The sequence below is a fragment of the Natator depressus genome, chromosome 24 (assembly GCF_965152275.1).
Source record: "Natator depressus isolate rNatDep1 chromosome 24, rNatDep2.hap1, whole genome shotgun sequence".
Taxonomy (NCBI): Eukaryota; Metazoa; Chordata; order Testudines; family Cheloniidae; genus Natator; species Natator depressus.
The window spans coordinates 15522974-15548774 of record NC_134257.1 but is presented as its reverse complement, the minus strand read 5'-3'; the positions used below and the strand labels follow the sequence as shown (position 1 = coordinate 15548774).

The 25801-nt window shown below is 52.7% G+C and overlaps 1 protein-coding gene across 1 annotated transcript; it reads left to right on the top strand.

Annotated features, from left to right (window-relative positions):
- The first annotated feature begins 429 nt into the window (after positions 1-429).
- On the top strand, positions 430-8820 carry LOC141977524 (B-cell receptor CD22-like). The gene is made up of 8 exons (XM_074939041.1): positions 430-661; positions 1078-1359; positions 2949-3212; positions 4917-5013; positions 5397-5436; positions 5717-5805; positions 6341-6431; positions 7752-8820. Exons 1-8 carry the CDS (start codon positions 430-432, stop codon positions 7857-7859), a joined length of 1203 nt encoding a protein of 400 aa, XP_074795142.1. The 3' UTR covers positions 7860-8820.
- Positions 8821-25801: the final 16981 nt, after the last annotated feature.

Below are 25801 nucleotides of genomic sequence, written 5' to 3'. Positions count from 1 at the left end.
TCTCTCTTGTGGGATTTGCGGGATTTAAGGTTTTTGTGGCTGGAAGGGGGAGGAAAATGCAAAAACCAAAGCAGGGCACTTGAATAACAGGAACGGGACAAAATTAAAAACAATCCCGCTTAGGGCTCCAGTCTGAGGCCCGACATGTGGTGCCCCCGCTGGCGGCTGCGCCCCTCCGGGCAGACCCAGCGCTCCCCGTATCTCAGGTGAACTTTTGCTGCTCTCCCTCCTGGCCACGAGCCCTCATTGCTGGGGCCAGCTGAGCTCCCAGGCTGGGCCATGCCCACACCCTGGGAGCTGCTCCCCGCTCTGCAGCCAGGCCGCGGCCCCTGGGAGCGCTGCCAGGCCCAGGGCCCCAGCAGGGTTCAATGGCTCCTGCCTCCTCCTCTCCTCACAGACGATCTGTGCCAGCCCTCCCTGGGGCGCCGAATGCAACCGGGACCCTCCCTCACGTGCTCCGTGGGGGCCAAGTGCCCCCATCACCCCTCGTGGTACGACCGAGATGGCGCACGGCGTAGCCCAGGGCAAACCTCGGGCAGGTCTGGAGCGTCCGAGCTGCAAATATCCCCATCCCAGCTGCACCCCGGCGCGGCGCTGAGATGCCAGGTGGATGGATACAGGGATGAGTGTGACTCTGACCAATCCCAGCCCCTGGGGACAGGTGAGCTCTGCTTCTACACATGGCATGGTTAGAGCAGGGGCTGCGGGAGTCAGGACACCTGGGTTCCATCCCTGACACAGGGAGGGGATTGGGGACTAGTGGCTAGAGTGCGGGAGCAGGGAGTCAGGATTCTTGGCTTCTATCTCCAGTTCTGGGAGGGGGCTGTTCTAGTGGGTTAAAGTGGGGGAGACTCAGGGCCAGGACTCCTGGGTTCTTTCCCCAGCTCTGGGAGGGGAGTGGGTCTGTGGGTGAGAGCACGGGGCATGGGAATCAGGACTCCTGGGTTCTATTCCCTCAAAAACAGTCATCTGGCTCTAGCAAATATTCTCCCCCTGAGGGACTGAACACGGAGGGACCTGCCCCTTCGTTCAGTCCTGGGGTCCAGCTGACGAACTCTCACCCGACTCTCCCCTCAGTCGCCCCCAACGTGCCCAGGGTCGAGGTTTCGTGGCCGGCAGGGAAGGCAGCACTAAGGGAAGGCGACGGTTTTACCCTGCGCTGCCAGGCTGCTGCCCTGCGGCCCATCACTGGGTACGTCTGGTGCCGCGGGGACGTGTGGCTGCCAGGAACCGGGCAGGATTTACGTGTTGACAAGGCAGCTGTCTCCGACGGAGGGAGCTACGCGTGCGGGGTCTGGGTGTCCGCTCCCGGCTGGGGGTATCTGAGCCTCTCTGCGAGGGAATCGGTCGAAGTTCAGCGTAAGCAGCGAGGGCTGGCGAGAGCCTCCTCCCTCGCAGCCCCCGATACTCCCCACAGGGCCTCCTGGAGCAGCCCCACGTGCCCCTGCCTCGTCCCCCCCGCTTCGCCCCCTTCCACCTCCTCCTGCCTGCTTCACCCCTCCCAGCGCATTGGGCCAAAAGAAATCTGATGAGGTTCAACAAGGACAAGTGCAGAGTCCTGCACTTAGGACGGAAGAATCCCATGCAGTGCTACAGACAAGGGACCGAATGGCTCGGCAGCAGTTCTGCAGAGAAGGACCTAGGGGTTACAGTGGACGAGAAGCTGGATATGAGTCAACAGTGTGCCCTTGTTGCCAAGAAGGCCAATGGCATTTTGGGGTGTATAAGTAGGGGCATTGCCAGCAGATCGAGGGACGTGATCGTTCCCCTCTATTCGACATTGGTGAGGCCTCATCTGGAGTACTGTGTCTAGTTTTGGGCCCCACACTACAAGAAGGATGTGGAGAAATTGGAGAGAGTCCAGCGAAGGGAAACAAAAATGAGTAGGGGACTGCAACACAGGAGATATGAGGAGAGGCTGAGGGAACTGGGATTGTTTAGTCTATGGAAAAGAAGAATGAGGGGGGATTTGATAGCTGCTTTTAAGTACCTGAAAGGTGGATCGAAAGAGGATGGATCTAGACTATTCTCAGTGGTAGCAGATGACAGGACAAGAAGTAATGGTCTCAAGTTGCAGTGGGGGAGATTTAGGTTGGATATTAGGAAAAACTTTTTCACTAGGAGGGTGGTGAAACACTGGAATGCGTTACCTAGGGAGGTGGTGGAATCCCCTTCCTTAGAAGTTTTTAAGGTCAGACTTGACAAAGTCCTGGCTGGGATGATTTAGTTGGGATTGGTCCTGCTCTGGGCAGGGGGTTGGACTAGATGACCTCCAGAGGTCCCTTCCAACCCTGATATTCTATGATTCTATGAGCCCTAGCCTCATATTCCGCCCCCGCCTCCTAATAACCGGGTTTGCTCAACCCAGTGCTGCTGGCTCTGGGCTGGGCCCCCTGCTCCTCTGCATCGCTCCCGTGGCTGGGCCCAGCAGAGACAAATTCAGTTTGTGTCCCCCCCACCTGCCCCGGGGCCCCAACCCCCTTTGGGCCACTGCCCATCCCCCCACCTGTCCCGGGGCCCCATTCCACACTGAGCTAGGCCCTGTCCCCTCCCACCTTCCCAGGTGTCCAGCTGCCTCTGTGCCAGGCCCTGCCCCTCCATCTGCCTTGTGTCCCCGGACCCCTCTGGGACAGTCTCTGCCCGCCCCCAAGCTGCCCCAGACCTCTAGCCCCATATGGGCCAGGCCCCCTCCCACCCCTCACCTGCTCCAGGCCCCCAGCTTGCTCTGGGCCAGACCCTCTCGCCCGCAACTGCCTTGTGCCCCCAGACCCTTCTGGGGGACTCCTCCCCCTTATCCCCAGGCCGCCCTGCCTGTTCTCGCCCCCTGGAGCCACGTGGGCCAGGCCCTGCCCCTCACCCCCTGCCCTGGATCCCTTCCCCCCTCTGGGCCAGGTCCCCCCACTCTGTCTCTCTCCGTTCACACCCCGTGTCTCCGTCTCGCCCCCCAGATGCCCCCACAGGTGTCCGCGTTACGGCAGTGCCGGGCACCAGCCCGCAGGAAGGGGAATCGGTGACACTAACGTGCAATTACACCAGCAGCCTCCCCGCCCCCAACTCCTACACCTGGTACCGGGGCGGCCGGCAGCTGAAAGGATCCCGGCAGGAAATGGTGTTGAAGAGCATCACGGCGGAGCAGGCTGGGGAGTATCGCTGCCAGGCCAACAATGGGATCGGCCAGTCCCCGTCCCCCGCAATCAACATCACCGTCCTGTGTAAGTGCCGGGGACGTGAGAAAAGAGACCTCCGGGTTGGGGGTGGGGCTAGGGTTGTGCCGTAGACCCAGCTGGGGAGGGTCATTGTGGCGATCGCAGGAGCTCCCAGTGCTGCTCCTCACCAGGAGCTCCCAGTGCCGTGGTCGCCAGCAGGGCTAGCGCCATCCCGGGGTGTATGAACAGGGCAATCTGGAATCGAGCAGAGAGGGGATTTTACCTCTGGATCTCGCCCTGGTGCAACCACGTCTGGGGTCCTGTGCCCAGTTCTGGGGCCTGCACTCCCAGGAGGTGCTTATCAGCTGGGGAGGGGTCAGAGAAGATCCATGAGAAGGAGTCAGGGGTTGGAAAACCTGCCCCAGGGTGAGAGACTCCAGGAGCTCCGTCTGTTTAGCTGAACCAAGGGAAGGGGAAGGGGTGACATGAGCCGCGTCTGGAAGATCCTACACAGAGAAGAGAACATTGATAATGGGCCCAGTGGCCGAGTAGACAGGGATCCAGGAGCTGGAAGCTGAAGCTAGACAAATTCAGACTGGCAATAAGGTGCAAATGTTGAACAGGGAGGAGAATTTGCCATTGAAAGAACGATCTCAGGACATGGTGGATTCTCCGTCCCGGGGAATGTTTAAATCAAGCTGGGATGTTTTGATAAAGTATTTGCTCTCGTTCAAATGGGAATGAATTCAGGGGAGTCCTGAGGACTGTGTCACTTCTGGCCTTAGATTTTATGGATCATCCTTCCCTAGGCCCATCGCTGCCTTTTCCCGAGGTCTTGGGGAGGCTGGCTGTGATTCCTCCAGCCCTTTAATCAAACAGGCAGGGGCTGGATTACGTCTCCCATGATGCACCATAGCCAGGGATTCCAATGAAGCTCCCCACCCAGCACCAAGAGGGGGCAGGTGGTGCATCGTAGGAGATGTAGTTCAGCTGGACAGCCCGGCCGACAGAGGAGACTGAGAATGTGAGGAACAGGAACTGCAAGTCCCATGATGCACCACACCGAAGGACTCCTATGACACACATGGAATGATGGGATTTTGTGAGATCTTGGTTTTCATTTTAAAAAAACAAAGTTTCTAGTAGAGATGGCCAGGAAATGTTTTTTTTTTCCCAAGTGGGAAAGCTCCACTTTTCATAGAAATGTCAAAAACCGAAATATTTCAATTGAAAATGGCCTGATGGGAGTTGTAGTTTGAGTGCCTTGTGCTTCCATTCTCTTCCTTACGCCAGGATCTCTAGCTGGACTGTATCTCCCATGATGCACCTTGGGTAGCATTCCTATGATGCACGCCCTTCCCTCACCAAGGGAGGAGCTGGTGGGGCATCATGAGAGATGTAGTCCAGACAGACACCTTGGCCTAGAGTGGAGAATGAGGATGCACAGCTCTGAAACTACATCTCCCATGATGCACCCTGGCTGTGGATTCCTATGAGGCACGCTTCCCATCACCAAGAGGGGAGATAGTGGTGCATCATGGAAAATGTCATCCAGCTGGGCAGCACAGCCTATAGAGGAGGCTGGGGGTGCTGGGAGGGGAGGGCTTCACGTCTGAGCATCAGGTCTGCTCACTCCAAAGACACCACGTGTAACGATCCAGCCCCATGCAGCCTCACTGTGGGCTTGTTACCCGGCTGCCGTCCCTCAGCATATGGGGTTCAAAAATCTGCTGCAGGGTTGATCCAATAACCCTCCTTTCTCCTTTCCAGCCACCCCCCGTGTTTGGGCTCCCGTGTACATCCTGGGACCTGCAGTTGCTCTTGTCCTTCTGCTGCTGGTGGGGCTGGTCGGCGTCATAGCTTGGAGGTATTTGCGCTTGCTTTGCAAACCGGTGATATCCGCGTCTCGGGTCGTCTGGCCATCCCCAGCTCCTCCCGCCTGGCCTTTGCCAGAGAACCCCGCAATCCGGTAGTGAGAATTGCAGAGCCAGTTCGGATGCACGGAAACCCAGTCGGGGGGAGATGATTGAATGGTGGTGGTTGGGTCCCACACAGATACCTGACACCCGCAGGGGCCTGGGAAGGGCTGGGTGGCCTCCTGCTTACACGGCTGGGCTGGTGGTCAGGAGAGCAGGGGTCAAGCCCAGGCAGGAGGTTTTATTTGGTGGGAGCCTTTGTCCTGTTCCTTCCTCTCCTGAACCGAAGCAGATGTCATTTTGCCTCTGAGCTGTTGGTCTCCTTTATTTGTAGGAAGAGGCGGAGCAAACGCCAGGGACTAAGCAGCGATCCGGTAAGTGCATCTATGGGGCTGGGAGCCAGGACTCCTGGGTTCTATCGCCAGCTTTGCTGCTGACTCACTGCATGACTTTAGATGAGCTCTGTCCCTCAGTTTACCCCTCCATAAAACAGGATAATAAAACTCCCCTCCCCCGAGCAGGACAGAAGGTCTTTCCAATCCCTTGGGTAGTTTATCGGGGCGGGGGGGTCTATGTGCATTTTCCTTTCTTGTTAGACATCACCGAGCAGTCCCAGAGCAGTGGCTCGCGGCCTCACTTCTCCCTGCCTTGCAGGAGACCCCGATGTCTGAACGCATCTATGAGAACACCCAGCATTATGGCATGGGGAAGCCAGCCCGCCTGGCCCCACCCGGGGCCCCCAGGTAACAGCCGGGCGTGGCTGTGAGCTACTGTGTAGGGGCTGGGTGTGGGGCGGTGCCCACATGTTTGGAGAATGTGCCAAGGGTGAGCTTGATACGCCTCCTGCTGGCGGGGGGAGGTGGGGTGTGTGTGTGTGTGTGTGTCCCTGGCGCCCCCTGCTGGAGGGATGTGCCCTGTTTGGGGCAGGGTCTGGATCGGTGCCAGCACTCCCTAGACAGGGGTCCCCAAACATTTTCTGTCGCACCCTCCCTTATCCCCCAAGCAAGCCAGTCCCCTGCTCCGGGGCTGGATTAGAGCCAGTGTCCCCTAGAGGGGAAAGGCCCCATTTCCCATTCCCCAAATCCATGACTCATGTCTGGTCTGGGGTGCTTTAGCCCAGGGGTCCGCCCCCAGCCACTGACCCACAGGGGTTGTACGCTGTTGACCGACGCAGCCTGTCCAATCCCCAGCCACGGCGCTGCAGCCGACCCAATGCTAGCGACCCAAATGCCCTCGCGCCATCCCCAGCCCCCGTAACGTTCTCTCCTTCCGTGGCAGCGCGCGCACCGAGGTGTTCCCGGGCTCTCCGGATGGCACCGGGGAATCCCACATCTACAGCCAGCCCATGAACATGGGCAGAGTACTGCAGGTGAGAGACTCTGTATACGGGGCCCAGGACTCCTGGGTTCTATCCCTGGCTCTGGGAGGGCAGTGGGGTCTAGTGGTTAGAGCGGTGGTAGGGGGCTGGGAGCCAGGACTCCTGGGTTCTATCCCTGGCTCTGGGAGGGCAGTGGGGTCTAGTGGTTAGAGTGTGGGCAGAGGGCTGGGAGCCAGGACTCCTGGGTTCTATCCCTGGTTCTGGGAGGGCAGTGGGGTCCAGTGGTTAGAGCGGGGGCAGGGGGCTGGGAGCCAGGACTCCTGGGCTCTATCCCTGGCTCTGGGAGGGGAGTGGGGTCCATTGGTTAGAGCGGGGGCAGGGGGCTGGGAGCCAGGACTCCTGGGTTCTATCTCTGGCTCTGGGAGGGAAGTGGGGTCCAGTGGTTAGAGTGGGGGCAGAGGGCTGGGAGCGTGGACTCCTGGGTTCTATCCCTGGCTCTGAGAGGGCAGTGGGGTCCAGTGGTTAGAGCGGGGGCAGGGGCCTGGGAGCCAGGACTCCTGGGCTCTGTCCGGCTCTGCCCCCTGTGAGATCAGCTCCCAGCGGCAGCGAGGCCAGGCTGGGCTGGGCGCTCTGGGTCAGGGTGAGTACAGCTGCGGGGCAGGGCAGGGGGCATCGCCCAGCAGCTGGAGGGCAGAGCGGTGGGCGGGAGGCTGAGTGATGGGGCCAGGGGGTAACATGAAGAGGCGAGCGCCCTGCAGGGGGGCCTCTGTGTGGCCAGGGGCAGCGGGACAAGCCCTGGGCAGCTGGCGTGTGCAGCAATATCTCGCCCACCGGCTGGGACAGGGAATGGGGCCTGGGGCCTTTCCCCTGTAGGGGGCGCCAGCTCTGATCCAACTGCTGGTGACTGAATAGCAGCATTGCCGTGAGCTGGTGGAGTTGCTCCGTTCGATGGCAGGAGGAGCAGAGCTGTTGTGTCCAAGGTGGAGCTAAGGGAGTTGCTCCATTACCCAGCAGCAGTGGTAGGGCTGTTATCCTCCATGTGTATCTCCCATTACGGAGGTTACGCCCTTAGCTGATGTGTTTTGTGTCGATATAAGGGGTCTCCAGAAGGCCCGACGTAATGATCATCAAGGCTAAAATTGTGGGGGGGAGGAGTTGTTTTTTTAGGAGACAGCGTTGCCTAGTGGATAGAGCGCTGGCCTGAGGCACAGGACGCCTGGGTTCTCTTCCTGGCTCTTCCACCTGCCTGGTGGGTGGCCTTGGCTAAGTCACTTCCTCTGGTGCCTCAGTTTCCCCAGCCGTGCTTTGAGCTCTGCTGACGTAAAGCTCCCCGTCAGAGCCGGGCGTTTTCATTATTATTCTTTGCCCTAGAGTGACCCGGATGAGGTCCACTACTCGGCCATCCAGCTGCAGCATCCCACCCGGAGAGCGGAGCCTGCCGCCGACCACACCTGCGAATACGCTGTTATTAAGCACTAGCATCCAGCTGCGACTCACCGAGTGCCTCCCCACACGGGGGGCCAGGAAAAGATTTTACCTCCCCCACCTCATCTCTCTTAAAACACAAACCGGCAACATCACGTGTTGAAATCTACAAAGTAAATAGCCTTCAATCAAACTGTAGCAGTTTGCAGGGCTAGAGGGTTTGGTGAATCAATCCGTACATCTCAAGGGACTCTTCTGCACGACCAGTTTGCCCTTGTGCCTAGCTTGGGCCGGAGAACCTCTCCCGGGGTCCCTGCACCCAGCCCAGATCTGGAGGGGGCGGGGAGGGTCAAGCTAGAGCGCCATTAACTCCGCCCCTTTGCATGTGTGCCCTTAACTCTGCCCCCTTTGCAGATTTCAAGCCCAGATCTGGGGGTCGAGCTAGAGTGGGGCTTTTAGTGAGACACCCGATCGCCATGGAAGGACTCAAAGGTTTGGAGAAACTGCCCCCTCCCTGGGGTAGTTGTTGCGAGGGTCAAGTCCTCTCCTTGGGAAGAACCTGCCCCTTATGTCCAGTCTGGATTTGTCTGGCTTCATCCCCCAGCCATCGGAGCTCACTTTGCCTTTGTGGGGTGGGTTAACCAGCCTCTGCTCCCCAAAATCCCCTCCCCAGACAGGTGCTGATAGACCCGGACCAAGGCATCTCTCTGCCGCCTTCGAGAGAAACTGAACAGCTCCGGCTCCTTCTGTCTCTCACTCACCTACAGGAGTGTAGCAACAGCTGGCAAATTATCCCTCAGTTCCTGGCTAGTCACTTTCACTGGCTTATCTAACGGGGAGAGCCGGGTTTCGCTGGCTCAATGGGTTCATTGTCCGGGGCTAAGATTTCCGCGCTAAGCAGTGTCCGGCTCACCCCGTCCTGCAGGAGGCTGGATCCCCCGCAGGCTGTCATTCTTCCTGCTTCCGAATAAAGTGCCAAAGGGGAGACACGGAGCCCGGCCCCAGTGTATTTCCTAACCCCTGAGTATTGTGTATTCGGTGTATGGGGGTAACACGTAGGTGCACCGCCCATGAGACAGCGTGCCAGGCGCTGTACAGACACAGAGCAAAACCCCGCTCCCCTGCCCCGACGAGCAGCCCAGCGAGCCCTGGGGCTGTCTGGACAGGAGAAATTGCCCCACGATTTTCCACAAACCTGGGGGTGGTTTAATTTGTGGGGTGCTGAACTTCAGCGGCTGCAGAGGGGCTCGGTTTTCGGCCGTTGGGACGTTTGCTCCAAATCAGGCCTGGAGGTGGCGTCTCGCGGGGCAGCACCAAAATAATCAATTCCCAGACCCCTGGGGGAGGTGAGAATCCAGGGCTGGCGGGCAGCTCAACGGTGCCCTCTACTGGGGGTCCGAGGAGCGAAGGATCTCGGGCTGCACAGGGCACAGGATGGGGAGGACACCAGGGAATGGGGTCGTGCTGAGATCTAGAGATCAAGGGGGCGGCCTCGTGTGGATCCCGTGTGCAAGGCTGGGGTGGTATTTGGTTTTGTTCTGCGACGGGGTGAAACCGAGTCCAGTTTTTTTTATAAAAAACCCCAGAGAGAGACAGACCCAAAGCAGCCAACGGGCTGGTGGGGCAGGCCCTCCCGCCTCCCTGGCACTGTGGGAGGCCCAGATTCAAGCCTTTGCTCCATTTGATTCACATTTGGGCAGCGGGGCCAGCCCTGACTGCCAGGGAGAGGGCCCCCCCCCCAACTCGCTGCAGCACAGTGTCCCAAAGTGAAATTGATGGTAGATCTGAGGACCGGCCTTCCAGCCTCCCCACCCCTGCAGCTCATCTCTATCCAGTGTCCCACAGACTGAGCCCCTGGCATGGGGAGCTAATGGGGGGGGGGGCTGGAATTTGGGGGCAGACTGAGCCCCTGACATCGGGGAAGCTGGTATGGGGGAGGAGGGAGTGGGGTCTCCAGAGGACCCCTGGCCTAGTGGTTATATTGGGGGACCCTGGTTCAGCACAAAAAGGGGGTCACAGAGAGCCCCTGCTAAGGGGAAAGAGGTTTCAGGGAGTCCCACGGTTCTCCAGCCCGGTGCACCCAAAGGGGCTGTGTTAACCTGGGAGCACAAGAGGGCAGGGACCATCTCTCACTGTGTCTGCGTGGCACTCGACACAATGGGGCTGTACGGAGCTGGGAAAAGGATTTCAGAGCAAGGCAGAAATGCACTCTGTGCGTGTGCGTGCATTGAATTGGGGGTGTTGGATGGAACCTGGTTACCGGAGACACTGAGCCGCTGTCCTAGATCACTCGTCCAGATGTCCATCCTGCCATTGCCCGCTGCATGGAACCGGAAGCGGTAGGTGCCCTGATCGCTGGGGCGCAGCCCCGACACCCGCAGGGAGCAGTTGTGCTGCAGTTCCCCCAGATAGCGGGTGTGCCCCTTGAAGGCCGCGTGGACACGAGCCTCATCCGAGTGATACACGGTTTGACTCTTGTCCCGTGTCCAGCTCACGGCCCTGATGTTCCACCCCGTGGGGTAGGTGAACGAGCAGGGGATGGTCACGCAGGAGCCGGCCCCTCCAGCCAGGGGCCCTGGTGTGAGTCTCACGTTCCACTCCTGGGCGTAGGCTCCTGCCGGGGACAGGAATCGGGGATCAGACCGGTGCCCGGCCCCAGCGAGTTGGGGAACCCGCCCGCAGGCTGGGCTGCTGCACGGATCCCGCCGGGAGAACCCAGCATCAGCTCAGCCCCCCAAACCAGGGGCTTTAAAACACAAATCGGGGATGTTGTGTTGTGGGGATGTCTGAGCCCCCTGCCCTCTCTTGGCTTGGGGGTGACAGTGAGCCCGGCCAGCGCTCCCCTGTGAATTGGGGAAGGGGAGTTTGGAGAGTGCCCCCCCCACATCAACCTGTCCCCTGCCCAGCAATTAATCACCCCAAGGCCCGAATCACTCCTGTCCCCGCAAGTTCTCCCATCAGTCCAGGCTGACCCACTCCCCCGCATCTGCCCAGCCACCCTCAGTTCAGTCCACACTCTGCATCTATTAGTTCACCCCCCCCCCCACAGTTCAGCCCTCCAAATCCACTCAGCTCAGCTTCCCAGCCCCCCCCTTCAGTCCAGCCCCCCTCAATTCAGCCCCCATTCACCGAGCCCCCTCATTTTTCCTCAGATTAACCCCTCTCAGTTCAGGCCCCCCATATCTCCCCTCAGTTAAGCTGCCCATTGCCCACACAGTTCACCCGATCTCCCCTCAATTCAGCCCCCAATATCCACCTGCAGTTCAACTCCCCCCTGCCCCTCGCGCTGGGTATCTGGTCCGCAGGCTCTGGAGGCCCTGACTGCAGGGGTCAGGCTCTTCCCGTGCACCAGGAGCCGGGTGCGGATGCGGGCAGAGGCCAGCCATGCCGGAGCTGGGCGGACGGGCAGGGCAGGGAGCAGAGCCCTCCAGGCCGGCCCGGGAGACACCCCGACTCGCCGGGACAGCAAGCAGCCCGGAGGCAGGACGTGGTGCAGGGAAAACGGCAGCCCGGGGGACGAGAGCGGCTGAGGCCCTTGCTGCTCAGCCCAGGGCTAGACCAGGCTGACTCTGCCATGAGAATCAGGCATGTTCTCCGCAGGGGTGAAACCAGCAGCGAGGACCCGGCCGCTCGGGGTCAGGTTCAAGGCCAGACGCCCCCTAGGCTTGAACTGGAGCCGCTGGCGCGAGTGGCTGGGACTTCCCTGTGATGGAACCTGGTTCCGAGCACCCTCCTGGCAGTGTAGACGCACTCCCAGGGCTGGGGAAATGCTCCCCACCCGTCCCCGGATGGCAGCGCGTGGCGTCTGTGTGAATTACTCACCGGTCAGGAGGCAAAAGGCAGGGACCAGCACCAAGGCCATCTCCGTCCAGGGCAGAGTGCTCAGCCGGCCTGGGAGGGAAAAGGGGCCGGGAATGATTCACCTGCAGCATTTCTGAGTGACAGCTCGTCTGCGCCGGGCGATGGCATCCGGCTGCGGGATCGGGTGCACAACCAGCTATTTTACACCCTTTGTAAAAGAATTTCCTAACCAGAAGGGAGTCAGGCTTGGAGACTGGCCCGATGGATCCATTTCATTTCCATTCCCGCATGCTTTGTGGGCCGTGTATTCAAAGCTCACCCCTCAGTTGTGCAATGAAGCCACCTCTGGGGAGGGGGCACGTGGCTCTTTAGCAGCTCACAGCAACGGGGAGGATGGTTTCAGGGCAGGACCGGAGGAAGGTTCCGGTGTGGAGCTGACATATGCAGGGAGAAGGAAGTGACCAAACCACGTTGGGGTGCGGCAGGGACCCCAGGGAGATGTCCTGACCCCTTGGGATAGAGCTGCGGGGGGGGGGGGGGGAGGTCAGGGTTCAGTGTCTCAGCTGGGAACAGGAAAGGACCAAAGCAGAGGTCAGCCCTGACTGTGAGCGGAGGGCACCCTCTATAGAGCCCCCCTCCTTGCAGCACAGCACCCCCTAGCACCACCCTGGGGCATTGGGGCCACCACTGACTGCAATAGGAGAGTGCCCCTTGCTGAGCCCCCCGGACCATCCTGCAGCTCTGCACCCCCTAGCGCTTCCTCTCTGCTACCTGGATTGTTTATCGGGGGCCCGTCTCTGTGACCACATCCTGGGTAGAGCCAGTATCTGATGTCACCCAACCGCTTTGAGTGTATTCTCTCTGGGTAACGGTGCAACAGGCCAGCAAGTGTTATACCAATAAAATAAAAACCAGCAGGATCTTATTAAAAAGGGGAAAAGGCAAAATACTACATTTATTGTGAATATAGAAAGAATCATAGTAAGCAGTTAGTTATAGCTATAATATTCCATTCAATCTCATTTATTCACACTCACACAGGTTCTGCAAGGTTCTTATCATAGTTACCAGCCTTAGAGTTGCTCATGCCAAGCCACTGGCCAGGTGGCCTGGACAGGAGGAGGGAGCAGGGTCTTGTCAGATGCTCATCTGATGCTCCTGGAAGTTGGTTTGCAGAATCAGACCCCGAAGTTCTCACTTTCTAGAGGCCATTTTTATAGGAGTTTCTTCCTAGGCCAGTCTGTGGGAATTGCTTTTCATGCTGCTGCTGAATCAATCAGCAGATGGCACATTCCTGACGGCTCCCTGCTGCCAGACATTATCTTGGTCTTTGGTTCTCCCATTCTTGAGGCTGTTGGATGGATTCCAGTCTGCCCTCCGGGGGTCCTCTGGTTATTTCCACTTGATGCCTTCTTCAGCCGATGGACACTGGATTTTTAGGCTGGCACCTCCCCGATTATTCAGTTATTATCCACACCAAGCATCCTTCCACATACATCCTCTCTCTCTATTTTAATCACAACTGTTAAAGCGAGATGACTACAACAAAAGGGTGGGGAGTCTCTGAGTGCTGTTTCTGTTGCTTTGAGTCTCTCTCTCTGTGAATTGCGTTGAGAACAGACTCTGTCTTAGAATGTACTAATGCAATTAGCAGCTTGCAAATTTCACACACAGAGGGAGAGAAACAGTACCAAAACCCAAGAGACCTCTTAATTAGTAATACCCTGGAATTTAAACTATGGGGAATCAAACTCATTTGTGATTTTAATACAGAACTTCTTTAATATGATCCAACATAATCCCCCTTTTGACACTAAGATTTATAATCGTCAGTGTCACTTTCTATGTAGCCTATTCAAGAGAAGGTAGTGTGAGGCAATTTGAGTTTGTGATTCCAATTCATGCCACATACACGATCCTAGTGATGTATCTTTATTACAAGGTTCAGGGGCAACAGGCAAGGTGAGGCACACCCACTTTTGAGGAGTCCATTCAGTACAACCTCTAGTGTCCAATAGCTTCCCTCCCTCCCCAGCCCACTGGCTCAAGGTCCAGGGTAGCCAGAAGGATCCCATGTGTAATATGGGGAGTGGGCTAACCTTCAATACCTTTGCCTCCAGGGACTGTCGTCGTCAAAATTGCACACCAATTTCTCCCATTAACAAGTCTGGTTTTACAATACTATGAATGGATGCAATACATTTCCACTGATAAGTGTCAAACAAGGATCCCTTTCTTTGTTTTAACAAATGCATCAAACCCTTAATATTTCCCAATATGACCCAGAACATTTCATGTTCCAAAGTAACTAGGGAAGTATCTGCATTTCAGTGCATCCCAGAGCTATGGCTGTGTAGTTTCCTATTTCTAAATTTATTTTGTTTTATGCATAAGCCATGTGGTAGTATTAAGCCATTGCCAAAGATTCCATCGGGCTTTAAGGTTACCCATCCCAATTTGGACCAAATCTACATTGGCACGTACTTGGTTTTGTATCAGGCTGTCCAGTAGCTGGGACAGAAAACTAATTTATTTTTAAGTACCTGCAGGTCCTCAGTATTTTTTTTTTTTTTTTTTTTTTTTTTTTAAACACAACAGTGCTAGCAACAAGACAAAACAATTTCTATTGTGACAGTAGATTCATGGTATTGGGTTGCTCTTCAGCTGGCATCAGCTTTTCCTGATTTTCTGAAAGACAAAAAAACATGTTTCTACCCCTTTTTGGGGGGGCAGATTATTGCTTAAAATATTTTTTACAAATACCCTTGCTGATTGCAGGCAAAACAGAGGAATTACCCCCATATTTTCCTGTTTTTTTTGTTTTGTTTTAAATAGGCAGGTCAGGTTTCAATGGTGTCTATCTTTTAAGGGTTATGGGGAAATTATCCCACTGTTTAGTCATTAATCCCTGAGGTGGGGTACCTCAGTTTCCCTTCTTATACAGTGGACCAAGTTTATAATGTTTTTCCTGCTGTGTTAAGCTTTAAGTTTATTACCATATGACCTTAAAGGATTTTTCCAAAAAATCGTACACACTATACATTGTTACAGGGGTCCTTATTATCATTAAATTTATTTGAATTCTCTTGTTACCCCATGCCTTTTATTAGACAATTTGTTTACCGAGCCGGTGTGTCCTTTATCTGCAGCTCCTGTGTTGCTAGTTCTTTCCTTCCTTTATCATTTAGGTCATTTGCGTTTTCAGAGGCTTCCTGCTATTGGATTTAAAGCCATCAGCAGCTCAGAGACTCGATCGTAAAAGGGACACAATCAACTTGCACCAGAGTTTTGATCACTTTTAAACTTCTGCTTCCAAAACACACAGCAATCTGAAAAAGAAATCCCAACCTACTGTGGCTCCCTTTGGAGCCCGAATAGCATTTTAATTAATTAAGTAGCATGGTATGTTTGCATTTCTTTTGCTCCTTCTACAATATACCCTGCACATGTTCTGGGGCAAATGCACATTCCTTCCATAGTTTAACTTCTATAACATGATCCAGATCCATTTTTACATAAGGTGTCACTATCTCTTTTTTTTTTTTTGCTGAAAGAGTTTGCATGTACCTTTATCAAAGTGACAGTCTGATTACTCAGCCATGTTAAGACTCAGTGTTTCTAACATTGCTTCTTTTTGTTTTGTGCACCTCACCCCTGCTGTTGCTTCAGAGGGGCACTGTCTTTTTTAATTTCTTTTTTTTCCCCCCCCTACAGCTCTCATCTGCTATTTTGTTACAAAACCAAATGAAAAAAAAAACAAAAAGAATCCAGAATTCTCTTCTCCTGATTTTGACTGCCCTGCTGCAGCCACAACTTAAAAACAATTTTGTAAAGCATTGAGTTACCTTTTAAGGGGTCACAAAAAGAAGAGGACTTGTGCCACCTTAGAGACTAACCAATTTATTTGAGCATAAACTTTCGTGAGCTACAGCTCACTTCATCGGATGTATACTGTGGAAAGGGTAGAAGATCTTTTTATACACACAAAGCATGAAAAAATACCTCCTCCCACCACACTCTCCTGCTGGTAATAGCTTATCCAAAGTGACCGCTCTCCTTACAATGTGTATGATAATCAAGGTGGGCCATTTCCAGCACAAATCCAGGGTTTAACAAGAACGTCTGGGGGGGGGGGGGGCAGGAAAAAACAAGGGGAAAGGCTTGAATAGAGACTGGGAGTGGCTTAGTCATTATGCAAGGTAGCCTATTTCCCCTAGTTTTTTCCTACCCCCCTCCCCCCCGCAGACGTTCTTGTTAAACCCTGGATTTGTGCTGGAAATGGCCCACCTTGATTATCATACACAATGTAAGGAGAGCGGTCACTTTAGATAAGCTATTACCAGCAGGAGAGTGTGGTGGGAGGAGGTATTTTTTCATGCTTTGTGTGTATAAAAAGATCTTCTACCCTTTCCACAGTATACATCCGATGAAGTGAGCTGTAGCTCACGAAAGTTTATGCTCAAATAAATTGGTTAGTCTCTAAGGTGGCACAAGTCCTCCTTTTCTTTTTGCGAATACAGACTAACATGGCTGTTACTCGGAAACCTTTTAAGGGTTAAATGCCAAATCACAAAGCCAAACACCACATTACCTGTGACTAGCAAAAGGGTCTGTCAGTTTTGCAACTTTGAATTAAAGAGTCAAATGGATTTTTAGTGGCATTATTTAAAACAAAACCAATTGGTCCTTAGAACTTTACATATTTACACACACACAGATACACACATTTTCTTTTCCTTAACATCCCTTCCACACTGCTTTTTTTTTTTCCTTCACATCTTACCTTCCCTTTATACATTTGAGGCAGTTAAGTTCCAATAGAACCCCCTTCTGTTTTTTTGTTGTTTTTTTTTTTTAGCAAATTTGACTAAATTGTTCAGTCAAATGATTTTAATCAGTTTATTTTTGCCTGGCTAATTTACAGACATTCCTTTGGAAAAGGGCCCATTTTTCCTTCAGAATGGCTGCAAAGAAACCAAGAACGCTCTTTCGCTAACACTTTTCCTTTTTAACATTTTCACATAGTTTAGCTGCTTAATTCCCTCCAGCCTCTGCAGAGGGAATTTCTACTCTTTTTGCATTCCTGGAGTGCCTTTCACTATTTTCTGCTGGCTTTGGGTATTTGTAGCCAGCCCCTTCCAATTGTCTGCTCCCTTTTCCATTTGTGCCTTTTCCTCTTTACATGAAGACAAGTGGAGAAGCGGAGGGAAGAATCCTTACATGCCTCCCACAACAACCAAATTGCTGCTGCATCTCTCTTGGCAGCACGAGAAGGTTTGGATATGAGGATACACTGAGCCCATCTATCCTCCAGGTCTGAAATAGTGCAGACAGCAGCTAGGGCTTGTTTAGTCCGAGGACTGTGCCCAAATTTTTGAAGGATTTGTTGAAAAGGTGTAATTTCTTTAACAAAAGGTGAGGTTGGAGTTCCTTCTGACTCCATTCCTCCCTCTGGTACTGGCTTACCCTGTTTTCTTTTAAAGATCTTAACATGGATATTTCAATCTCTTTGTCACTCCTGGTATTACTTAGCAAGTGACAGCCTAGATTCTGAAATCTTAGATTAATCTATGCGTTTTCCCCCTGCTACCTTCCCGGAGGCCAGCAGGTCTGGTTAACCTAATAGAAATGCCTAGCTCAATAGAGCTGGCGGTGTGCACACCAATATTTACAATAACTGAGGTTTTCTACCAATATTCCCCCTTTTGCAATTCTCCACCAAAATGTTATACCAATAAAATAAAAACCAGCAGGATCTTAATACTACATTTATTGTGAATATAGAAAGAATCATAGTAAGCAGTTACTTATAGCTATAATACTCCATTCAATTCCAAATTTATTCACACTCACACAGGTTCTGCAAGGTTCTTATCATAGTTACCAGCCTTAGAGTTGCTCATGCCAAGCCACTGGCCAGGTGGCCTGGACACGAGGAGGGAGCAGGGCCTTGTCAGATGCTCATCTGATGCTCCTGGAAGTTGGTTTGCAGAATCAGACCCCGAAGTTCTCACTTTCTAGAGGCCATTTTTATAGGAGTTTCTTCCTAGGCCAGACTATGGGAATTGCTTCATCATGCTGTTTCTGAATCAATCAGCAGATGGCACATTCCTGACGGCTCCGTGCTGCCAGACGTTACCTTGGTCTTTGGTTCTCCCATTCTTGAGGCTGTTGGGTGGATTCCAGTCTGCCCTCCGGGGGTCCTCTGGTTATTTCCACTTCACGCCTTCTTCAGCCGATGGACACTGGATTCTTAGGCTGGCACCTCCCTGATCATTCAGTTGTTATCCACACCAAGCATCCTTCCACATACATCCTCTATCTCTATTTTAATCACAATTGTTAACAAAGCGAGATGAATACAACAAAAGGGCGGGGAGTCTCTGGGTGCCGTTTCTATTGTTACAGAGTATTGCTTTGAGTCTCTCTCTCTGTGTGAGTAGTTGCTGTTACAAAGAATTGCTTTGAGAACAGACTCTGTCTTAGAATGTACTAACGCAATTAGCAGCTTGCAAGAGGGAGAGAAACAGTACCAAAAACCAAGAGACCTCTTAATTAGTAATACCCTGGAATTTAAACTATGGGGAATCAAACTCATTTGTGATTTTAATACAGAACTTCTTTAATATGATCCAACACAAGGGTGTGAGGGCCCGCGTGTCTCTGAAAATAGAACCCAGGAGTCCCAGCTCCAACCCAAATACTATGCTCCCTCTCTGAACAGTAGCTCCATCTGACGTGTTCTCCCCCCTACGACCTCAGGTTCCTTCACAATCTGCCCAGCCACTGAGCATTTCAGCCAGCAGTGAAATGCAGCCTGCTCTGGGGTGGGACACGGCAGCCATGTAACAGTGCAGGATGACGTTGCCCCTCCACGTTCGGTGCCTGTATCTTACGCCACAAGCTCGTCAGGCAGGGACTGGCTCTCACGGCGTGTTTGGGAAGCACCATGTATATTGACAGGGCTAGCACAAGCTGCTGTGGGCTAGTGGCTAGAACAGACTGGGACCCAGGACTGTGGGTTCTCCTCCTAGATATGCCATGGCCTTGCTGTACTTCTCTGGTCTGTGTTTAATTTTTTCCTCCCACCTATTGTCTATTTTAATTGCCAGTTCTTTGGGGCAGGGGCTGTCTCTGGCTGTGTGTCTCGGCAGTGCCTGGCACAACAGGGACCTGATCCCAGCTGGGGCAGGGACTGTCTCTCGCTGTGTCCATGTAGCTCTCTGCTCACCAGACCCCAGTCTCAGCTGGGGCCCCTCCCATAAGCATCTCTCACCATTTAATCTCCTTTCAGCGATTTAGAGATGCAAAGAATCATTCTGCCTCTATCTGGCTTTTTGCCCCCAAACAAGGAACAGCGGCTCTTACCTGGGCCCTGGTTAGCGGCTGGGACTCCGGTCTGATCCCACCGCTGACACTAACGGGAGAGCAGGGAGCTTGGGGCAGGTAACTAGTAATCGTGTTCATCTACATCTGTGGCAGTAGCCCCACGCGCGGTGAGTGGCTGGTGGTTCAGGGCAGGAAAGAACCGTGATAGTGTCTTCATGGCTGTGACCAGGGTCCTAGTAGGGAGCCAGCTGTGGTCACTCAATTAGGGTGAACTGCAAAGAATGGGGCAGACAATCCCCATAAAGCTGGTGGATATTCCAACATTTAGATTCACCAAGCCAGCATAAGCTTCTTTATAACCTCACGGGTTACTCAGCCGTCCAAACAACACAGTTCCCTTAAAGTGACCCAGCCTCAGGCTTCCATCCAGGTACCCACGTCAAATATGACGAACGTTTCTGTAAATCGCATTTCATCGTATGAAAGAACAGATTCTACCAATCCCCAAAGAATCGGACGCATCACCTCCCAGGTTAAGGAATGTTTCAGATCTTACCCAAATACACGCTCCCACCAATTCTTATGAACTAAACTAAAATTTATTAAAAAACGAGAGAGTTTGGTTAAAAGATCCATATATATAGACAGACCTGAGTTCAATTCCTTTGGGTGCAGATTCAGAGCATAGATGCTGAGCTTTGTAGCTGCAAAGTGTTTTTTCAGAAATAGTTCATAGTCCAATGTCCAAATCTCACATTCAGGGCGCACCAGCATAACTGGGACCTCAAGCTTGCGACTCAAACTTCCCCTGAAGAAGCTTAAGCAGATCTGAGATGACGGAATCAGGACCCAAGGATCTTTTATACAATTTCATATCCTCTTTGACAAGTTGGGATTTCCTCAGGGAACAAAAGGTAATTAGGATGACTTTGAAGGAGGTCCATCACCGGTACTTAGCTGTAAGAATGATCATAAGGCCATTTGCTTTTTCCTCCACTATTCACAGTACATCTCAAAGAGAGATGAATTCCAAGATATCCTGTGTTCACAGTTCATTTACAATTCATAGACAGGGACTGTTGATTACAATTGTAGACCCTACACATACATATGTAAATACACAAAAACACAAACATTATCTCCCTATATGTCTTTTGAGGGATGTTATTTTGCAGGATGTTTAACCCTTTCTAACCATGGGTCACGCCCCCAAGGTCAGACTGGTGTGGAAGGGTGAAATGAGAGCTCCTGGATACACCTTAAGGACCTTCCAACATTGATAGGAGCTGTGTTTATATTGAATTCTTTGTAAGGCCAAATTATTGAGGCACGCTTTGGCCCCAGCCAAAAACTTAGTCCATACTTTCTGAAACACTTTAGTGATTCCAGAGTTTGGTCTATGTGTTAATTTAACCTAGCCATTAGCGTTCTTCAGAGAGCACTTACTCTGGTATTCAGCCATGAAGGCAGGGAGGTGTTGTACCTCAGTTTCCCTTTGTGCCCAGCCGTTCAAGCTTGTTGTGGTTTTTCTGCTGTGGAAAGTTGTAGAAATATGTCTATGCATTAGCTATGAAGCCTCAACAACATTAGGCTTTTTAAACACAAAGTGTGCTCTTGTTGAACCAAACAGCATAATCATAAGGGTTTCTATTATGCACCCGTCTTAGCATGTTGAAGGGTTTTTCCAAGTGACCATGCACACTCTCAACATTTTTACAGTTCTTGGTATCAGCAACAAGTTAGTTACAACAACATTAACATCAGCTCTATCACACGTGAACATTTACAATTTGTCATGCCAAGCCTTTGGTTTCGACAAATCATTCTTTAGGTCAGCTTGTTCCATATCCCTTTTGAATCTTTGTAGCTTTTTCCTTGACCTCAGGGTCTTCCTTAACATCGGCTTTCAGTTTCAGGGACACAACTGAGTGTATCAATTCAGGACACCTCCTCTATCTGTCTAACGAATCATAGAAGATTAGGGTTGGAAGAGACCTCAGGAGGTCATCTAGTCCAACCCCCTACTCAAAGCAGGACCTATCCTCAACTAAATCATCCCAGCCAAGGCTTTGTCAAGCCGGGCCTTGAAAACCTCTAAGGAAGGAGATTCCACCACCTCCCTAGGGAACCCATTCCAGTGCTTCACCCCCCTCCTAGTGAAATAGTGTTTCCTAATATCCAACCTAGACCTCCCCACTGCAACCTGAGACCATTGCTTCTTGTTCTGTCATCTGCCACCACTGAGAACAGCTGAGCTCCATCCTCTTTGGAACCCCCCTTCATGTAGTTAAACGCTGCTTTCAAATCCTTCCTCCCTCTTCTCTTCTGCAGACTAAACAAGCCTAGTTCCCTCAGCCTCCCCTCCTAAGTCATGGAATTTGCACTTGTCCTTGTTGAACCTCATCAGATTTCTTTTGGCCCAATCCTCCAATTTGTCTGGGTCACTCTGGACCCTATCCCTTCCCTCCAGTGTATCTACCTCTCCCCCCACAGCTTAGTGTCATCTGCAGACTTGAGGAGGGTGCAATCCACACCATCCTCCAGATCATTAATAAAGATGTTGAACAAAACTGGCCCCCGGACCAACCCCTGGGGTACTCCGCTTGATACCGGCGATACCATCTTAAAGAGATACCATCCATTTTCACAAATATGTTAGACTCAAGGGTTTTTATTCTTTCCTTACCAACCTCAGCTTCCACATGGAATCAGATGTCAAGTCCATTAAGACGACAAGACCTACCCAAAATACCTTGAGATGAGACTTCTCCTGCCATCCCCTGTATTCTCAAGAGATTCACTGCACAACTGTCCTCCTGCTCCGCAGATTCAGCTGTCCAGTCTTCCCTCTGAACCTCAGATACAGACTGTTTACGCAAAGAATCAACATGGAGACAGTCCTGTCCCAACACCATTGTCTCCCCGACAAGCTGGTTAAGCTTATAGGGCTGTTTAAACTCCCGAATAATTTTTATTCCATCTGAAATCTCCTCAAAGCTATCCACACTGGATTTTTTCAAAGCAAATTCAGTGGATTCATTTTCATTTGAAAGACTTTGGCCACTAGGTACCACCACACTTTCTCCAGAAGAGAGACTGTTTACTACCAACAGTGGCCCAGTAAGGGTCAATGGAAACGATTCCTTTTCACAGAGGTCAAAGACTTCACCCAGAAATTCCTTTTCTTTTGCGATATCATGCACTGCAACAGGTTCTTTCTGAGCTTTATTTATGTCCAGAACTGACTTTGGCACAACAGACAAATCACCAACCTCCTTCTGCGTTTCACAGACATCCAGAATCACCTTTGGCTGATCAGGAGGATTTTTACACAACCCCCTTTCAGGTAAGCTGCTAGACTTCTTAGTCAAAAGATTAGAAGCATTTTCTTCCTTGTTACAAGTTTCCACACTGTCAGCAGGTAACAACCAAATCACCTTCATGCTTTCCTTGTGTCCTGGCTATGATAGCACCCTGATCAGGCGAGGTGGTCATATCTTAACCCAGCAACACACTAGCCACAGGCAAAATGGAAGCACCAGAATTGCTTGGTCTCTGGGAGCTATTTATGACATCAACTGGATGCAACTTAGCTACAATATCATCGTCCCTTGCAGACAAGTCAGGACCACTTCCTTCCTGGGCTTTAGTTGTATCCAGAATCAGCTCTGGGTTAACTGATAAAGCTTCAGCCATCATAGGCTGACAGGCTTCTTCTGTCTGCTTTACAGGCAGAAAAGAGCTGGAGAAACATTCTCTTTTACCAGACAAACAGCTTGGGATCTCATTTCCCTTGTCCTAACACACATTGCTGTTCACAGACAATTGCTTGGAGATTGGGGTAGCTCCCTTCATAGGCAAGTCGTTACCCCCCCCCCCCCACAACCTGCCTTTCACCTACAACAGTGGAGCGGCCAGACAGGCTGATGGAGCATTAAAGGAATCCACACTCCCAGGGACTATCCCAGGAACCCTATACAATGGAGACTTCCGAGAGGGCGCAAGTAGACAATGGAGGCTGCTTGATTCAGGTCATAGCAAAAGATGGTTTCAGCAAACTGGAAGAAACTCTAAAGGAGGGGAAGTGATGTCATCACTTGGTCTCACTCCCCCGCAATCCAACACCTGGAAACATGCCTGGGAGGACAAAGACTGAATTGGGGAGGGGGTCCTAGCTTGAAGGGGAGGCCCAGGTGGCGTGTGGAGAAGCTGTGACCTGCTTGTATTGTCTATCAGCGCGAGACACGGCTTGGTTCAAATCCTGTCTAGTTTAGAGAACTCAGATTACGATTTTACTTCTCAGGTAACCAACTTCGATTTCTACGCTCACTGCTTACAATCACTTAAAATCCATTGTTCTGTAGTTAATAAAGCTGGTTCATATTTTACAGTGAAACCCCACTATAACATGAATTAGGATATAACGCAATCATAAGGTGGCAGCGCCAAAGCACCAAATAAATAAATAAATTAAAAAGCAACCATTCTCCTCCCCAGCTGCTCCTCCCTCTGCTCCTTGCACCTCTTCCCTGCTGAGAGCCCCTGCTGCTGCCCAAGGGAAATTGACCAGCTTGAAACAGTAAATTTTCATAACCCCACTGTAACACAACCCCGCATTTATCACAATCAAATATTTTGGACCCCCAATTATCACAGTATAGCAGGGTTTCACTGTACCTGAAACACTGCGCTGTGGTTGAAGTGCCTGGGAAATCTGCTCAGGTCGCAAAGGCAGGTGTGCGTCCACTTTCCTTTGTGGCAGTGGTGGATCGGTGTACCGGGGTTGGCACCCACCTCTCACAAGTGCCCATTTCTGATTGGGTGTGTCTGCATTTTTTTTAGGTGTGGAGACCCCCTTTTGGTGGTTCTCAGGCAGGTTTTCAGTGACTCAGCCCTGCGGCCAAGTCACAGTGTCTGCACATTAGCCAGCGCAAACCCCTTCCAGGGGATACAGTCCACAGGGCCTATCTCAGGACCCCGCTGGCTGTCTCTCTCTTGGGCCCTCTTTGGGCTAGAGTCTTTAAGTAGCCCAGCCCTGGTATGGGACTGTATCCCCAGGGCTTCCCCCCTGGAGACACTATCTTCCTGCAGCCCTCCCCAGGCTCAGACCTTACTCAGTCCCTAGCAGCCAGCCAGGAGCCTCTCGCTCCCCCAGTCCCTGCCAGCAGACTTAGCTGCCCAGAGTCCTCCTACTCTTCCAGGCCTGCAGCCCCTTCTTGTCCTACTCCATGCAAGAACTAACTACTGCTCTGGGCTGCAGCTCCTTTTATAGGGCCCTCCTCTACCCTGATTGGCTGCTTCCCCTTCAGCCACTCTAGCCTGCTTGGAGGACCTCTCCACTGCTTCTTTCCTGGGATGGGTGGGGCAGAACCCTGAGGTTTGTAGGTGCCAGAGGTTTGTAGCTTGGCACAGCATCACAGTGTGAGAGGGAGCCCAGGTTGGTAAGCCAGAGGGCTCAGCGGTACCCCAGTTCCAGGTTGCACCCCAGGGAACCTGTCAGAGTGGGTGGGAGTCAGGACTCCTGGGTTCTATCCCCAGCTGTGGGAGGGGAGCATAGGTGCCAACTTTCCCCGGAGCCGGTGGGCACTTGCGACCATGCCCACCCCTGGCCCCACCCGACTCCACCCTTTCCCTGCCCCCGCCCCGCCCCCATTCTAACCCCTTCCCCAAAGACCCTGCCCCAACTCTGCCCCCACCCTGCCCCTATTGGGCAAATTCCTGCCCCGGCCCCGCCTCTTCCCCGAGCGTGCCGCGTTCCCCCTCCTCCCAGCACTTGCCGCATGAAACAGCTGTTTCGCGGTGCAAGCGCTAGGAGCTAGGGGGAGAAGCGGATCCGCGGCACTCTCAGGGGAGGAGGCGGAGAAGAGGCGGAGATGAGCTGGGGGGGTGGAGGGGGAGCTGCCAGTGGGTGCAGAGCACCCACCAATTTTTCCCCCATGGGTGCTTCAGCCTCGGAGAACCCATGGGGTCGGCACCTATGGAGGGGAGTGGGGTCTAGTGGGTTGGAGAAGTGGGGCTGGAACTCAGGACTCCTGGGTTCTATTCTTGGTTCTGCCCCTTTGCCCATGGGGGATGGGAACCCTCCTCTCGCGCCAAGGGCTGAGCGGCTCCTCAGATGCTTTGAGATCCCAGCTGGCCAGCGCTAGAAGAGGACCAAGCCTCATCCCTTCCCCAGGGTCTCTCCGAGCACGGGTGTCATGGTCCTTCGAACTCTGACCCAGCGGGCCCATTTGGCCTGTGGCTGGGGAGTCTCTGGGGCTGGACGGGGTTAAAAGGAACAGGCACCACCACACACACCCCCGTTGTCACCAGCGCTGGGGCTGAGCTTTCTCAATTTCCTGGGGAAAAAACTGGGGAAGTTTCTCTGCAGCAGCCAGACAACAAAGTGAAAGGCTCCCACTGGAAAAATGGTGCTTGGAGCCAGAACCCCCGAGTCCCGATTCTCAGCCCCATGCTCTAACCACTAGACCCCACGCCCCTTCCCCAGCTGGGGATAAAAACCAGAAGTCCTGATTACCAAACCAGCAAGTACGTTGTCTTTAAAGGCCAGGAACAAACTGTCACGGTTCCCTTTCCTCCCCTGAACCACCAGCCACTCGCAGCGCCTGGGGCTATTGCCACAGATGTAGATGAAGATGATTCCTCCTTACCTGCCCCCAACCTCCCTGCTTTCCTGTTAGTGTCAGGGATGGGACCAGACCAGAGTCCGAGCCACTAACCCAGTCCCAGGGCCCAGGTAAGAGCCATTTTCCCTTGTTTTGGGGCAAAAAACCAGAGTTGGGGAGAATGATTCTTTGCATCTCTAAAGGACTGAAAGGAGATTAAACGGTGAGAGTTTCTTATGGGAGGTGCCCCAGCTGAGACCA

Excerpts from the sequence above, each read along its gene's own strand:
- LOC141977524 (XM_074939041.1), top strand. The coding sequence starts at position 430 with ATGCAACCGGGACCCTCCCTCACGTGCTCCGTGGGGGCCAAGTGCCCC. Across the intron at positions 5,437-5,716 it reads AGGGACTAAGCAGCGATCCG|GAGACCCCGATGTCTGAACG; the intron begins GTAAGTGCATCT and ends CCTGCCTTGCAG. Across the intron at positions 5,806-6,340 it reads GCCCCACCCGGGGCCCCCAG|CGCGCGCACCGAGGTGTTCC; the intron begins GTAACAGCCGGG and ends CTTCCGTGGCAG.